General features: G+C 33.0%; 1 protein-coding gene across 1 annotated transcript in view; it reads left to right on the top strand.

Annotated features, from left to right (window-relative positions):
• The window catches only part of Cog4 (conserved oligomeric Golgi complex subunit 4), a 54,278-nt gene extending 52,249 nt beyond the window's left edge, over positions 1 to 2,029 (top strand). Inside the window, exon 13 of the mRNA XM_075355924.1 lies at positions 1,872 to 2,029. Within this exon, the coding sequence (XP_075212039.1) occupies positions 1,872 to 1,914 (43 nt within the window). The 3' untranslated portion in view covers positions 1,915 to 2,029. The remainder of the gene's footprint in view (positions 1 to 1,871) is intronic.
• Positions 2,030 to 13,974: the final 11,945 nt, after the last annotated feature.

Below are 13,974 nucleotides of genomic sequence, written 5' to 3'. Positions count from 1 at the left end.
TAGATATAAGCATTGCAATGGTTAACAACAAAATTTTAATTGATAAGCAATCTCCAATATCTTTGATGACCAATATCTCTTTATCATTTGTTTTAAAATCTTTTAATTTTAAAATAGGAAGAGAAAAGATTATGGAGGTTGAAGAGTTTTGTTATTTGGGAAGTAGAATTACTAAAGATGAACGAAGCAGGAGTGATATAAAATGCTGAATAGCACAGGTGAAACAAGCTTTCAGTTAAAAATATAATTTGCTTACATCAAAAATTAATTTAAACATCAGGAAAACATTTTTGAAAGTATATGTTTTGAGCATAGTTTTATATGAAAGTGAAACTTGGACGATGGGAGAACCTGAGAAGAAAAGATTAGAAGCCTTTGAAATGTGGTGCTATAGGAGAATGTTAAAAATCAGATGGGTGGATAAAGTGACAAATGAAGAGGTATTGCGGCAAATAGATGAAGAAAGAAGCATTTGGAAGAATATAGTTAAAAGAAGAGACAGACTTATAGGCCACATACTAAGGCATCCTGGAATAGTCGCTTTAATATTGGAAGGACAGGTAGAAGGGAAAAATTGTGTAGGCAGGCCACGTTTGGAGTATGTAAAACAAATTGTTGGGGATGTAGGATGTAGAGGGTATACTGAAATGAAACGACTAGCACTAGATAGGGAATCTTGGAGAGCTGCATCAAACCAGTCAAATGACTGAAGACAAAAAAAAAAAAAAGTATCAAACCAGTCAAATGAATGAAGACAAAAAAAAAACTCTAAATCACAGAAAACAAGCGAATCCACATTTGCACAAAACTTCACAGTTATACAAAACAACGATCTTTAGTGAAAGGTAATTCTTTTTTTTAGATAGCATAATAAATTTTGATGAAACATGGTTTTTTCATTTGAGCTGGAATCCAAATCTTCTAGTTAGAATGGAAACATTTGAGTTTGCCCACCAGGAAAAATTCAAAACCTGTCTCAGCCAGTAAAGTGATGCTAACAGTGTTTTGGAACTGTAAAGGCCCACTTATTGCAATTATATGGAAGATCAATGTACACTCAACATCAAGTACTACTGTGATATACTAAGAAATAAAGTGAAACCTGCAGTAAGGAAGTAATGTCCTGGTTCTCTCTCAAAAGGCATTAAGAATTATGAAAATGATATTGGGTTTGCCTCCTTTCTGCTCAAAAGTCACGGGAAAGTTGTCAAAAGTTGAATTGGGTGCTGTTGCAGTATTCACCTTACAATTCTGATCTCATCTCGCATCATTAGATTTTTTTTGTTTAGTTTCATCAAGGAGTTGTTGTATGGCACTAAGTTTGGGAAAAATGAGCTGTTCAGGAATGTAGTACAATGGCTCAGATACTAAGGTAACAATTTTTTACAATTGGAGTAAGAAAGTTACAGAAGTATGGGATAAGTTCCTAAATGTAGTCACAGATTATTTGAATAGTAGTGTTTGATTTCATTGAATAAATAATACTTTTGCTGCATTCATTTGTCTCTTTAATTATTATTGAATGACCTGTGCAGTACATATGAAAACATCTGTTCTAGATAAAAAAACAGGAACTTCTAAACTATTTAGTATTTTTTATGACAGTTGGGTGAAATTGGAGAAGTTAAACTTTTATGCTAACATTGCATTTTTATTTTCCATTATTTTTAGTAGATTGTAATTGTCATCTATTGATAAAAATTGCTGCATTTAAGAAAAAACTTATATATGGTGCTGAAGATAGAAAAGTATGATTACTGTTTTACAAAATTTAAAATTTGCTTATCTTAAAATATATTATTATTTGAAAATTTTATAGTAGTTTATTGTGATTAATCATTATTTATTATTATATATTTTTTTTAATGCAGAGTGGATTTTCGAAGTGAAGAAATCAGAAGGCTGAAACTGTGAAGCTATTATGATCTACTGAATATTTTGTTTATATGTTACATATATTGTAAATAAATTATGAAAAGATGAAATTTTAATCTGTATATTTATGAAATAAAATTAATTTTACTATGTAGTTTACAACTTGATTTCTATTAATGTAAATTAATTGATATAAAAAAAAGGTGACAGAATTACAGATCCCTCAACAAATAGCCTTTTAATACTATACTGAGATATAAATATAACATTTATATGCCATTGTGTAGTGCAATACTTTGCTGTTTGTTCCACGCAGGGGTGTAGGAAGGGGGAAAAAATATATATATATAACATATATAGAAGTCTTTTAAGTAAACTTTTACAGCTGCTTAATGTAGAGTATTATAAAAAAAAACTTCACAATGTAATGTAAACAGGGAAATAACATGGAGTTATATAAATGAACGTTTAGATTCTTGAATCTGTCTGTTCAAAAAACTGATAACAAAATTTTAAATATAATTTTTTTGAAGTGGGAAAGTTGTGTGCAGAAAAGTTACTGAATGAAGATTTAAACCAGCTAAATGAAATGATGTCAGTAATCCATGCGTAATTATAACTTCACGAAACCTTTTTGGGAAATTTAACAAATTAATAGGAGATAAAATAAGTAAATGATTGAACAAAAAGATTTTTGTTCTATTTTCATTTTTCAAATTATTAACACATGTTCAGTGGCAGCTCGTAGCTAAAATTAGTGGTGGTGCTGCTCCAGAAAATTTTTTTAGGTTTTTTCAAGGCTTTTTCATGTTTAAAGTTTTCTGTAACTTAAAAGAACCAAAAATAAGTGAATAAAATAGAATAGCTGAAAGCAGGATAATAATCTAATTCTACACTTTATCACATTCAAGAATATGGTACACGGTTTTTAAAATTTGGTTTAACCAAGTAAATAGTAAAATGTCAATATAGATAATATTTTATAGTATTATTAGATAATAGTTTAATAAAATGTTCGCTTAAAAGCACTGTACTCCAATTGTGCTTAATTTAAATTTCTATCTACACAGAAACAAATACATAATTAGTTTTTACTAATTACCTTCTCTTTCAAACTTCCAGCATGTTTTTGGGCAGATTTGGCAGTCAAAGAGCCCTTGCTTTCTGCCATCTTTTGAACACAACTGATAAAACATCTAAACCACTTTCATATTCCTTCCACTGACTAAACTAGAAAAGGAATGAACAAGGAACATTCCATACATACGTGGAGTAAAAAAAAACTACCTTCCACTAGCACGCATGCCAGGGTTAGCACTGTGGGAGTGACAGTGCTCTCTCTCCCTCGCAGCCTTGTGTGCAGCTTCCTATGTGTGCATTAGCACAACAGCCAAACATCATGCTGCTGGAATTGTGAAGCGCACACTTCCATACAAAGATTTTTGTATCTTTTTCATACACTGGGGGATGGACATTGATATTAAGTTTAAGGATTATATATTGTACAAGTGTAAAGAAAGAATTAAAGAAAAAAAGACTCATTATATTAAATGTATAATATCAAGTAGAAATAGGGGTTGCTGTAGTTCCACAGTGCCTATATGCGAGCTGCCACTGCACATGTTTAAAAATGAATTAATCCATTTATAGCCAAGCCCTTAACAGTTATAATAAACAGATATTTGGGTTTGGTCCTTCTCTAATGACTTAACACGTTGGTTCTTGTGAACTACTGTGGTAGTCCTTGTTACTGCGAACAAATTCATTTTGCCTGGGATGTATCATTTGTTACAGTCATTCAGTGACGTTTACTTTATAAAAAGAGTGCTGTAGTTTCACTATATCTTTTACAAAACCCTTTTTGACAATTTTTTCATGTTGCTGTGCAGTTTTTACATTTGTCATTATAAGTCTGACATTTAAAAACTTTTTTAAAGTGTAAAAACATTATTACAATAAAATATATTATTCAAGAATATTGATCAGAAATTTAATTTTAAGAGAAGACTAGTTAGTTAATTTGTCAGATAAGATATTAATTATAATTTTTTTTTTTTAATAATATAACCCTCCTCTATGAATCATGAGACCTTGCCGTTGGTGAGGGGGCTTGAGTGCTCAGGGATACAGAGTAGCTGGACCGAAGGTGCAACCATATCGGAGAGGTATCTGTTGAGAGCCAGACTAAGGAATGATTCCTGAAAGAGGGCAGCAGCTCTTTCAGTAGTTGTTAGCGGCGTGAGTCACAATGACTTAAACGGCCATATCAACATCACTCAGTCCTCTGAGTACTGCGCAGCTGAAAGCAATGGAAAACTACAGCTGCTTTTTTTCCAAGAAAATGTGGCTCTCTGCATTTTCATATAGCAATGATGGAGGCGCCTTCCTTGGTAAAATATTCCGGAGGTAAACTAGTCCTCCGTTCGGATCTCCGGGTGGGGACTACTAAGGAAGGGGTCACCAGAAAATTAAAAGTAACATTCTACGAGCGGAGCATGGAATGTTAGAAGCTTAAAAAAGGTTGGTAGGCTAGAAAATGTAAAAAGGGAAATGGATATGATAAATGTGGATGTAGTAGGAATTAGTGAGGTTCGGTGGGAAGAGGAAGGCGACTTTTGGTCAGGTGATTTTAGAGTAATTAACTCAGCTTCAAATAATGGGCAGGCAGGAGTAGGTTTCATAATGAACAAGAAGATAGGGAAGAGAGTAGAGTATTTCAAAACGCATAGTGATAGAATCATTGTAATAAGGATAAAATCAAAACCTAAACCGACAACGATTGTTAATGTCTATATCCCTACAAGCGCCCATGATGATGATGAGGTAGAGTGTGTATACGAAGAGATTGATGAAGCAATTAAACACGTAAAAGGAGATGAAAATTTAATAATAGTTGGAGATTGGAATGCAAGCATTGGAAAAGGCAAGGAAGGAAATATAGTGGGTGAATACGGGCTGGGCAAAAGGAATGAAAGAGGGGACAGACTTATAGAGTTTTGCACGAAGTATAATTTAGTAATTGCCAACACACAATTTAAAAATCATAATAGAAGAATATACACTTGGAAAAAGCCAGGCGATACTGCAAGGTATCAGATAGATTATATCATGGTTAAGCAAAGATTTAGAAATCAACTTGTTGACTGCAAAACTTACCCTGGAGCAGACATTGATAGCGACCATAATTTGGTGATAATGAAATGTAGATTGGGGTTTAAAAGCCTGAAGAAAAGGTGTCAGATGAGTCGGTGGAATTTAGAGAAGCTTTAGGAAGAGGAGGTAAAGAAGATGTTTGAGGAGGACATCGCAAGAGGTCTGAGTAAAAAAGATAAGGTAGAAAATGTAGAAGAAGAATGGGAGAATGTTAAAAAGGAAATTCTTAAATCAGCAGAAGAAAACTTAGGCGGAATAAAGAGAACTGGTAGAAAACCTTGGGTTTCAGACGATATATTGCAGCTGATGGATGAACGTAGAAAATATAAGAATGCTAGGGATGAAGAAATTAAAAGGAACTATCGGCAATTAAGAAATTCTATAAACAGGAAGTGCAAACTGGCGAGAGAAGAATGGATTAAAGAAAAGTATTCAGAAGTGGAAAGAGAATTGAACATTGGTAAAATAGACGGAGCATACAGGAAAGTTAAGGAAAATTTTGGGGTACATAAATTAAAATCTAATAATGTGTTAAACAAAGATGGTACACCAATATATAATACGAAAGGTAAAGTCGATAGATGGGTGGAATATATTGAAGAGTTATACGGAGGAAATGAATTAGAAAATGGTGTTATAGAGGAAGTTGAGGAGGATGAAATGGGAGAAACAATACTGAGATCTGAATTTAAGTGAGCATTAAAATATTTAAATGGCAGAAAGGCTCCTGGAATAGACGGAATACCTGTAGAATTACTGCGCAGTGCAGGTGAGGAAGCGATTGATAGATTATATAAACCGGTGTGTAATATTTATGAAAAAGGGGAATTTCCGTCAGACTTCAAAAAAAGTGTTATAATAATGATACCAAAGAAAGCAGGGACAGATAAATGTGAAGAATACAGAACAATTAGTTTAACTAGTCGTGCATCAAAAATCTTAACTAGAATTCTATACAGAAGAATTGAGAGGAGAGTGGAGGAAGTGTTAGGAGAAGACCAATTTGGTTTCAGGAAAAGTATAGGGACAAGGGAAGCAATTTTAGGCCTCAGATTAATAGTAGAAGGAAGATTAAAGAAAAACAAACCAACATACTTGGCGTTTATAGACCTAGAAAAGGCATTCGATAACGTAGACTGGAATAAAATGTTCAGCATTTAAAAAAAATTAGGGTTCAAATACAGAGATAGAAGAACAATTGCTAACATGTACAGGAACCAAACAGCAACAGTAACAATTGAAGAACATAAGAAAGAAGCCGTAATAAGAAAGGGAGTCCGACAAGGATGTTCCCTATCTCCGTTACTTTTTAATCTTTACATGGAACTAGCAGTTAATGATGTTAAAGAACAATTTAGATTCGGAGTAACAGTACAAGGTGAAAAGATAAAGATGCTACTATTTGCTTATAATATAGTAATTCTAGCCGAGAGTAAAAAGGATTTAGAAGAAACAATGAACGGCATAGATGAAGTCCTTTGCAAGAACTATCGCATGAAAATAAACAAGAACAAAACAAAAGTAATGAAATGTAGTAGAAATAACAAAGATGGACCACTGAATGTGAAAATAGGAGGAGAAAAGATTATGGAGGTAGAAGAATTTTGTTATTTGGGAAGTAGAATTACTAAAGATGGACGAAGCAGGAGCGATATAAAATGCCGAATAGCACAAGCTAAACGAGCCTTCAGTAAGAAATATAATTTGTTTACATCAAAAATTAATTTAAATGTCAGGACAAGATTTTTGAAAGTGTATGATTGGAGTGTCGCTTTATATGGAAGTGAAACTTGGACAATCGGAGTATCTGAGAAGAAAAGATTAGAAGCTTTTGAAATGTGGTGTTATAGGAGAATGTTAAAAATCAGATGGGTGGATAAAGTGACAAATGAAGAGGTATTGCGGCAAATAGATGAAGAAAGAAGCATTTGGAAAAATATAGTTAAAAGAAGAGACAGACTTATAGGCCACATACTGAAGCATCCTGGAATAGTCGCTTTAATATTGGAAGGACAGGTAGAAGGAAAAAATTATGTAGGCAGGCCATGTTTGGAATATGTAAAACAAATTGTTAGGGATGTAGGATGTAGAGGGTATACTGAAATGAAACGATTAGCACTGGATAGGGAATCTTGGAGAGCTGCATCAAACCAGTCAAATGACTGAAGACAAAAAAAAAAAAATAATGTAACAGTTTAATATTTTGAATTATTTCTTCTTTATCACTTTGTAACATTTTTAGCATGTCTCATACAAGAGGAGAGTAAAAGAGATCAGATTACGAAATGTTAATTTATCACCATGACATCAGGTAATTGGAAATAACACCTCAACATCTCACATTGAGTTCAGGGTGAGAGATAATTCGAAGTGCTGAAGAACTAAAGGATCTTCTTGAAGACAGTGACGATGACATCATTATTTTATCAAATTAGTGGTCAGGTGAATCTTAACTTTTTAGAAAATGATGATAATGAGGAAGCGGTCAACCCCATATCCTTTATTGCTGTCCGGGCTTGAAAATTTGCTCCGACAGGCAATAGCCATCTGCATTTTTCATTTGATTACTTATGGTTTTGTTATCAAATTGAATTAAAACAGTATCTAATTGCTTTCCATCTTCTAACTGGTCTCTCCTAAGAGCTGAGGATTTGAATTTCTTGATTTTACCCATAACTCTGTTTACAGGACTATGACTGACAGATATCTTATGTGCAACATAACTTGTGATCTCTTAGCTAATTTTACTGCATGTAAAAAAACCACACAGTTGTTGATGTCAGTTGGAATTATGTAATTTGTTGGTTTTCTTCTGTAAGTAGTGGCATCCCAAGATTTGTCAATTGTGTAGCATTGTTATACATTTTATGTGTACTACACAGAATTTTTATAATTTTTAACTGACTTCAAAAGGAGATGGTTATCAATTATACGTATGCGTGCACGCATTTATATACACACACACATACACACATATACATATACACAATAATATATTTATGTTTGTTGTGACATAACCTTTGACCAGAGCTCTGATTTTGATGATTCTTTTATTAAACAATAGATGTGATGCTAGCTGTGTTCCCATTCCATTGCCTAAGTGTATTAGACCAATGAAAAAGTAATGTTCTTGAAAAAACGTAATGATTTTGTTTTTTTTCAAAAGTATGTACTTTTCTCTTACAAGCAGTATGTTTTTGTAAGCCTAATCATATTTCAGCTTTGATGGAGTACAAAACTAAAAAGAGTAAAATAAAAACTTAAAAAAACAATAAATTTTATAATACAAATTGCACTGAAAAGGAAAATGTAGTTTTTCCCAACTATGCCCTCAATAGAATCTTAAAAACTTATTTTTTTGAAATTGGCGCCAAACTTTAAATCTGCTAAGACTGCAGATATGATGCTATGAGATATGGATTATGTTCAAGTGCAAGAAATATGGATTTTGAAATTTGTTTGAATTTGGGGGACTTCAAAATATGTTTCAAAAATTGTATTTTAGAAAATTTATTTTTCCCTTTTCAGTGAAATTTATTTTATTTATATTCTTTTGGAGTCTATTCAAATTGAAATAAAGAATATTTATTAATGATTATTAAATTCACTAAAGCTTAAAGCTCATGTGAGAATATAGAATGGGACATTTGGGTAGCGTATGAAAAATGCTGTCTGATTGAAATTCGACTTGGGACTTTTTGGATGAAAGGCTGATTAAAATTATTTATATCATTAGAAAAAGAATATTGACATTATATGTAATATTTCTATATATGAAGATAATTGGAATATTACATTTTTTTTTTTTTAATTTTGGAAAATGGTAGAATATTCTTTTATCCATACAACTATTACAAAACAAAAAGAAATATAAAAAATCTTGTAGCATATTTAATCTTTTGAATTCCAAATAGTGCAAGAAAATGGAGAATCTGTCTTTAAGAGACAGCTTCAACAATGTAGATGGTTCAAATCTTTCTTTCAAGATGCTGTGCCCCAATGGGGGGTATTACTTTTTAAGACTTTGGAGGTTGGTGTCCCCATGGCCCTAGCCTATGCAGCTTACTTTCAACTACACTGAGCTACTGAACTTTTCCACTACACATACATCATAACACAAACACTTCAAAAATTACAACATACTCCCTTATACAGCAACACAACATCTTACATTCTTTCTTCGTACACCTATACTCGGTGGTATTGCAACACCCTATAAAAAACCATAACCCAAGATGGAAACTATTGTGTCAATGAATGGATGGCTTAATGAAGTGAGTCTGATGCCCAGACATTCTCTGGGCACCAGGATGAACCTAGTTGTATGAAACTCTAGCTCCAGTACATGCATACTCTGTTGGAGTGGTCTGTTATTCGCTGGTACTTGAGGAAACATATGTTGGTCCCAATAAATACGGTGATTGTTGGTCCACTTGAAAAACCAATGAACCTGAGAATTTAAACAGGCTTCAGCTGACCATGTCAGCCAAAGATGTGATGAATGATAAAAACAAGAGGTAAAATACTTATTGTACATTTTCTTGTAGTTAGTTATAAAGAGGAAAATAAATCTTTACTAAAGGTTTTCCATTTCTTATAAATAAGTGCATCTTAGTAGCTTGTGGCTCATGAAATCCATTAAAAAACTTAGGAGTTCTGATTGAGGCTAGTAGTAATGAACAGAGTTGGAAGCTCCTAGCTCAAATTATGATATCAGTAAGGATAATGTGTCCTCCAGTCTGTTTTCAGAGATTCCTTTACCCTACGTAAAATTAGCGATTTCAATGCTCATCTCTATTCATGGGGCTCATCATCATGTTCTCGAGACACTACAGTTGATGAAATGCAGCAGAACTTAGATCTCTGCTTATTGAACAATAGGTTGTACAAGTCTGTATCATCTTTATCAAGTACATTTTTGTGCATCAATCTGTATCATGTGTTCAGCAACCCTACTTGCACATCTTACCTGGCACATTTCGAAAAATTTCTTTGGAAACGATCTGAAACTGGTTGTTATCTCAGTCAGTAATAGTGATTTGCTTCAGAGTCAGCCACACAGATGGATGGTTCAGAAAGGACCAGATCAGATACAAGGATTCTTTGGCCAATATGACAAAAGTGGTAGTGCAAACCACCAACTTGCCAAGTTTACACACCTGATACTTGGTAGCACAAATGAATTTACAGAAACTCATTCAGGTCAGTTTCACTTGCATCATTATACTGTTCTGAGAACAATTAACCCAACTGTTTTTACATTGTGAGCTAGGTGAACTATGCACACAGGTTAGATTTTTAGGATTGTGGTTTGACCAATTACTAACGTGGGTAACATGCTTAAAGGAACTAAAGGCAAAATGTCTAAAAATGCTAGCCCTGTTTAGAGCTCTATCTAATACTAGTTCGGAACTCATTGTGCATGCATGTTGCGCTTCTTCCAAGCTCTTGTCCATTCCCACTTCACAACTATGGCTGCGTGGATTATTCGCCCATACAGGTTACTCCTCTAAAGATGCTAGATGCAGTCAGTCATTCATTTATTTATCTTGCTACAGGTGCATTTCGTACAAGTCTTGTGGTAAGTCTACTAGTAGGGAGTGCTGAGACATCTCTTTGGAATGGATGAAATCAAATGATCTGCTCCTATGCAGCTTGCATAAAAACACATCCAAATCATCCAACCTTTGATGCAGTGTTTTCCAACCAGCATGTTAAAAGATGTGAGGAACAGCCAAGATCTACTACTCTGCTAGCCATCAGAGCAGAGCTCATCACCTTTTTTTATCTCTAAATGTATAGTTACCTCCTGTTACTCAACATTATTATCTCCACAGAGACCTTCTCTCATGAATTATCGCTTTAGTCTTTATTGATATCAAAAAAGGGCACAAATCCAGTTATCTTACGAAAAAAATGTTTAATATTGTAAATAGTATGAATCCAGATGCTACAAGTTGTACAGATGACTCTAGACATGATAATTTTGTTGACTGTACTTTTGTAGTTGGCAATAGAATATACATGTTTGTCCTTCCTAGTATCACCATTGTTTTTGTCATGTTCATGATTAAGAAGGCCTTAAATATTCTTAGCCCAACATTCCGACATGTACTTGTCTGTTCACATGTACTCCAGACACCTTATTGTCTGTGGTGCACAGTCTATCATCTCTGAAATGACTTAACATAATACAACTGTGATCTTCTGCTGGATTCCCAGCCATATTAGAATTTCAGGCAATGAGCGCGCTGATCATGCTGCAAAATAGGCTTATTCATAGCCTCCTTTCACTAATTGCATTGTTTCAAACGATCTTGTCTGTTTTCTGAAGAATGTGGTTTGTGATTAAGTGGCAGAGTTAATGAAATGCTACCATCAGTAAGTAGTAAACTTCATCCAGTTAAGGGCACTGTGTCATCCTGGAGCTCTTCATGTAGGAATAATGGTTGTGAGGAAGTAATTAATTGCCATTTGTGAATAGAGCACACTAGACTCACTCATGGATATCTAAAACACTCATGGACTCAGACCGATACAGCTGTTTTTGTTCGCTGTGATGCCAGTTGAGATGGTACACCACATACTTGTGAGTTGTATCTGTTAAGCAGCATGCGTCAGAAATTTAAATTTGGGGCTAAGATCAGAAATATTTTAAGAAACGATATGACTACGTTGTCGAATGTCATTCAGTTTTTTAAGACTGTACATTTGGATTCAAAAATTTGATTATTTGTAGAATCTTTTTCGTCATGCCATTTGGCAATTGCCAGATGGTATTTTTCTTTTTGTTAAGTTAAATTTTAAATCTTGTTTTTAATTGTGGTTTTATTTTGTTTTTAGCATATGACATAATTTTTCCACCTATACTGTTTTTATATTACTGTTGTTTAATTTTTAGATTAATTTTATAAATTTAATTTTTTATTATGTAAATATTTTGTTTGGGCACTGATGACAGCAGAACGGGTTCTAAATAAAATGACAAATTCATACATAGCTATGGAAAATAATATGTCACTAAAAGTACATTTCTTGCATTCATCTCTGGATTTCTTTCTGCTAAACCTTGAGGCAGCAAGAGATGAATATGGTGAATGTTTTCACCAAGTTATTTCAGTGTTGAAAAACCTTTATAAAAATAGAGTTTTAATATGTAGCTAATTACTGCTGGGTTTAAATTTGAGATGTATCTGAGGCTACCTACAAAAGGAAAGGATCTGATAAGTTTTAATGTAAGTATATGACATCAAATTTGGCCTAGCCCCAACTCAATTGTAAGAAAATGAAAAAATCTACAAAACTTAGATTCACCATCCTTCCTTCCTTCATCTTACAATTATTGGCTATAATAACATTATAACATGCTTAAAATAATATTAGTTATATTAACTTTTATAGATCTTTAATTTACCATTTATATTAAACTGAGGTTGATAGAAAGATTCAATTTACAGATCTGTAATCTACAAAAAAATTAATGCAGAAAATGTAATCACACTAAGAGAAACATTAAAAAAATTTTATTTTTTATGTCAGTGTAATTTGCAATCATACTACTAGTACAAATTAAATGGCTAGGTAAGCTAATATTATTTAATGTAATTATTACATTATTTAATTTTAAAAATTAAGAGTATGCTTTTGATAATAAATTTTGAAATTTGAAAAATATAAATATACAAATTTAGAATGGTAAATCAGCTGTTACTTTACTTTGTATTAAATTCTTATTTTTTTGACTGACTGAATTTTTTGACTCACTACAAAAGTCTACAAAGAAACCTGTATGTGGGAGTGAGAAAAAGGAAATTTTTAGCGTATTAAAAATGCCTTGCCTGACCAAGATTCAAACCTAGGACTTCTGGATAAAGATCGATATGCTACCATTCTGCTACAAGATCAGCTTTTTACTTCTTACTTCAACGAACAAGTTCAGTATTTATCTATAAATTTATTACACTTTGGTGAATAAAGTTGCTGTGGTTCAAATATTTGTTCTCTAGTGCAAATTTTATTATCTTCATACATTTATTTAGTTTTATCAAATAATAATGCATCCTTTAAGTGAAACAAAAGAATAAGTTTGTTGTGTGGGTATGGTGATAGAGTAAGGCCTTTGCAAGAGGTATTTATTTAATATTAGGTTTCGAAAATGAGTATTAATAAGTAAATCAACTGTGACCAAAACATTATAACAGTTTGAAGAAACTGGTATAGTAAGTAATCGCCCTCACACTGGGAGATCAAGAATTGCCAAAATGAGCAAAATCTTGGCCATGTATCTAGATACATGTTGTCTGGAAAAGAATTTCACTAGTATTTTCTATGGAAGTTAAGCAACATGCAATTGCTGGCACCCTTGTGCATTCGAATAAACTTAACTTAATAATTAATTGTAAGTCCTACCCACAATCCTTTATCCTACCTATGGAGAATATAATGAAGACTGCAAGAAAACATTAATGAAGAATGGAGAAGAAATCCAGCAGCCGTCCAACGGATAGAACGAAGAGATCTGCAGTTTCCACTATTACGCCCTTATCAGGGCTCACAGATTTTCTAAGTTTACAGTTGTAAATATTTCAATCAACTAACATGGAGAGTCAGGTAAAAAGGAGAAAGAAGCAAAAAGGACAATCCATGGCAGCAAATTTGGCTTAGCCCACTCAATTGTAAGAAGAAAAAAATGAAAAAATCTACAAAACCTACATTCACCATCCTTCCTTCCTTCATCTTACAATTGTTGGCCTAAAGATACCACATGTGATTTTGTTTGTGAAGGGAGTGTGTATTGCACCCTCCAAAAACTAGGACCTCATCTGGTGCACTTCTACTTGACCAAAAAGGCACTATTCTTTTTAAATATTTAAAAAAAAAATACTGAACTTTCTGCATTCTATTCAATTTTTACATTATGTGCTCAAATAATTTTCAATAACATGT

The sequence above is a fragment of the Lycorma delicatula genome, chromosome 2 (assembly GCF_047948215.1).
Source record: "Lycorma delicatula isolate Av1 chromosome 2, ASM4794821v1, whole genome shotgun sequence".
NCBI lineage: Eukaryota > Metazoa > Arthropoda > Insecta > Hemiptera > Fulgoridae > Lycorma > Lycorma delicatula.
This window is presented reverse-complemented; position numbering and strand designations above follow the sequence as displayed.